Source organism: Poecilia latipinna, unplaced genomic scaffold (genome assembly GCF_001443285.1).
Source record: "Poecilia latipinna isolate Pla-1442-1.1 unplaced genomic scaffold, P_latipinna-1.0 Scaffold533, whole genome shotgun sequence".
Lineage (NCBI taxonomy): Eukaryota > Metazoa > Chordata > Actinopteri > Cyprinodontiformes > Poeciliidae > Poecilia > Poecilia latipinna.
In genome coordinates this window covers 7,438-10,731 of record NW_015113149.1, presented here as the reverse complement: position 1 = coordinate 10,731, position 3,294 = coordinate 7,438, and the positions used below count along the sequence as shown (strand labels likewise).

Sequence of the window (3,294 nt, the reverse complement as noted above, 5' to 3'; positions counted from 1 at the left end):
GAAGATCTTCATCACCTCATCATGACGAGAGCAGATGTTCTCCTGGAGGTTCTTGGAGGGATTCACCAGTTTGTGTTTTTGAAATGGTGGAGTATCATAGTGAGGTTGGAGGTGATTCTCACAATAAGAAGCTGAAGAGGATAGACACGACTTGACAGCTTTCATCTTCCTCCCAGTGCAGACATCACACGCCACATCTTCAGGTCCAATATAGCGGTGATCTGGTAGAGCAGCTTGGAGTCCAGTTTTCTTCAGATCATCGACTAAAGAAGCTAACAAGAAGTTTTTCTCCAGTCCAGGCCTCGGTATGAAGGCTTTTCTGCACTGAGGGCAGCTGTGGATTCTCCTTTGATCTTCATCCCAGTGGTGTTGAATACAGTTCATACAGTAACTGTGTCCACAGGGAATCGTCACCGGATCCGTCAGTAGATCCAAACAGATGGAACAGGACAGAGAGTCTACGTCTACCTGTACTCCTCTCTGAGCCATTTTACCTCAGTTACAATGAAAACGTTTGAATCAGACAACTTTGACTATCAACAGATGCAAGCTACACCCACCTTAAAAATATGTGGATGAACTGGAATCACTATTTCATAGCAGGAAGATGATATATTTTCAGACTGATTCCCTGAAGGTGCATTAACTCTTTCTGGTCTCTTTTTCTCCATACTTGGTAAAAAGGAATGATCATAGGTTCTGATCACTAGTTGTTCTCACCTACACCCACTTTTGGAGTCCTTTTACCTCAAATATTCAAGAGTGAAATTTGCCAGTGAAAACCTTTTCACAGCTTTGTGAATGATGCAGTAAACTTTTTCACGTGAGTGGACTGAATTCACATTAAATTCAACGAATAAAAACAACTCCTGAGCAACTCAAACTCCTGAAACTGAACAAACAAACTGTATTTCTTTAACTCAGACTACAAGAGCCTGTCACAGTTGTTCTGGTAATATTCCGACACCACGCAGCTCCAGTAGTCCTTATCCAACAGATTCATCACTTCAACACACCCTGAGTCTTTGATCTGAGCATTCCTCAGACTCGGTGTAAGTATTTCTGACGTCTTCTGCCTTTCAGCATTATGGGTGCTGGAGACAAGATTGTGGCTCCACAGGTTGATTTATCTGCAGATGCAGCTCAGAGATTACATGTTGTTATGACGTTTCTTCCATCATGACTAAAGCCTTCCACTCATTCCCACTCATGGACATGTCCCTCAGTGTTTTCTAACAATGAACAAATAAAGGAAAAGTCAGATTTATACTGTGTGTCATTATATGATTATAATATAACATTATATGTCAGTATCATTTGTACTGTGTGTGTTGATGGGTATGTATGGACAGATGAGTGCACCTTGGGTATATACTTACTTTACAGATTTATTCTTGTGCATTCTGTTAAAGCAGATGTATTGATATACATTTTACATATATGTAAAATTTACATATATTTTATATGTTCTAGTGTGTGTGCACACGTGTATGAAGGTATACATATTTAGATGCACAGATTCATACTGGTGTTAATGTGGATGTGCTCGCCTGTGTCTGGAATGAATCAATAAAATGAAATCTGGTTCAGCAGAGTGAGGGGGATAGAGTCTTTATGGGCTAGAGTCAAGGCATGATAAAATGTTATTTCTTTGTCTTTACCCCTTCCTCAGTTATCAGCAGTGATATCCTTACTGACATTGCAGCAGCAAGCCCTTCTTGTAATCACTGGCCAGCATTTTGCATGTTTTCTCTAGTATTTTGGTGGACTAATATTTGGTGATCAGCTCCAAGTCCTTGAGGTTGGAAGGCCTCAACGCCATCACCCTAATCTTTATTCCTGGTATCAGGTTTTTTGAAAACCTGATTTTATAACTTTTCTTAGCAGCATAGTAACCGTCACAGTGGTTCGTGTTTCCTACTGCTTGCTGCTGAACAGCGTCACTCTGAAGCTCCAAGCAGGAACGAACCATTTAACCCACATAGGGGGGTTCAGGGCAAATATGGATGTGTGTTTATTTTTTTTTCTGGAAGTGGGAATATTACATTTTTACTGCTAAAAACAATCTTTGAAAATACAACATGATTAATTTTGTAATTGACAGGGCCCTGATTTTTTTTATTTTATTTCTATGAACAAAAAATAAATAATTAAATTGTGGAGGGCCCCCTGCTGGTCAGGGCTCCTAGAATGGTCATCATTTGCCCCCTATACCGCGCCCCTGAGTGTGTGTATTGGTTAATGTCTGCAGATTTCATTTCTGTGTGAATGAGGACCACGTGTGCTGTTGACTGTCTTTATACGTGTCTGAATCACAAACATGTTTCTGCAACAAATGACTGAACTACTGAGCTTCTTCTGACAGGAAATGCTGCAAACTTTAACTAAACTGTGGAGGAAGGGTCATCTGCTTCCCCAAAAATAAACACAGAGAAATAAGAGTAATATGTGAAATGAAAGATTTTACAAAGGGTTTAATCCTTGGTCATCTTTATTATTATGCAAATGTTCATCAAGATAAAATACCAACTCATCTTAATCTACTAAATGTCACAAATCTAGATTCAGATTTTCACACCACATGGATTAATCATTAAAGTAGAAAAAACACCAATCAATCATGATAGCTGTATGAAGTCCCATATAGAAAAAACACAAAAGAATCACCTTAATGGTAATCAATGCAGTTTACAGAATAACGGCGTTCAGAATCTCAGCTCTTCTCTACATAAACAGGAAAGGTTTTGCTTCTCAGCTGAAATCTGGAAGCACCAAGTTCTGTCCAGCTGGTGACGTCCTTCCAGATTTCACTTTCCAGTCAGTTTTACACAGTTACAAAGTTACCACTATGTTTTATTTTAAAGTTGCAAAACTCATGATCCCATCATAAGGATCTGATCTTTGTCCAATAAAATAACTGCTGTCCTGATTGATTATGACAATTGGTTTCCATCAGCAAATCTATGTACGATTTATACAGCAATATTTGGTCTGACAAAGCAATAAATGTGAATAAATAGTTTAGATTAATCAAAATCCTCCTGAGCAGTGATGGCTTCCATAGCTGAACAGAAACAGGAAGGGGCAGCACCCAAACAAACTCCAACTGACAATGATCTCTCAGCAACAACGATTCAGATTGAATAAACAAATACAAATTTTAACCAACTGGACCTCAGATCACTGCTGACTATTTCAGCTTAATGAACCCTGCAGAGGATCCAGAAGAGTAAAGCAAAATCCCAGCATACAGAGGCTGAGTGAATCTGGTCTGGACTCTGTGGATCAGAGTCA

At 39.2% G+C, this 3,294-nt stretch overlaps 1 protein-coding gene across 1 annotated transcript in view; it reads right to left on the bottom strand.

Moving 5' to 3' along the window:
* The window catches only part of LOC106952653 (tripartite motif-containing protein 16-like), a 9,256-nt gene extending 8,767 nt beyond the window's left edge, over positions 1–489 (bottom strand). Inside the window, exon 1 of the mRNA XM_015040893.1 lies at positions 16–489. Within this exon, the coding sequence (XP_014896379.1) occupies positions 16–489 (474 nt within the window). The remainder of the gene's footprint in view (positions 1–15) is intronic.
* Between the last annotated feature and the right edge of the window lie 2,805 nt (positions 490–3,294).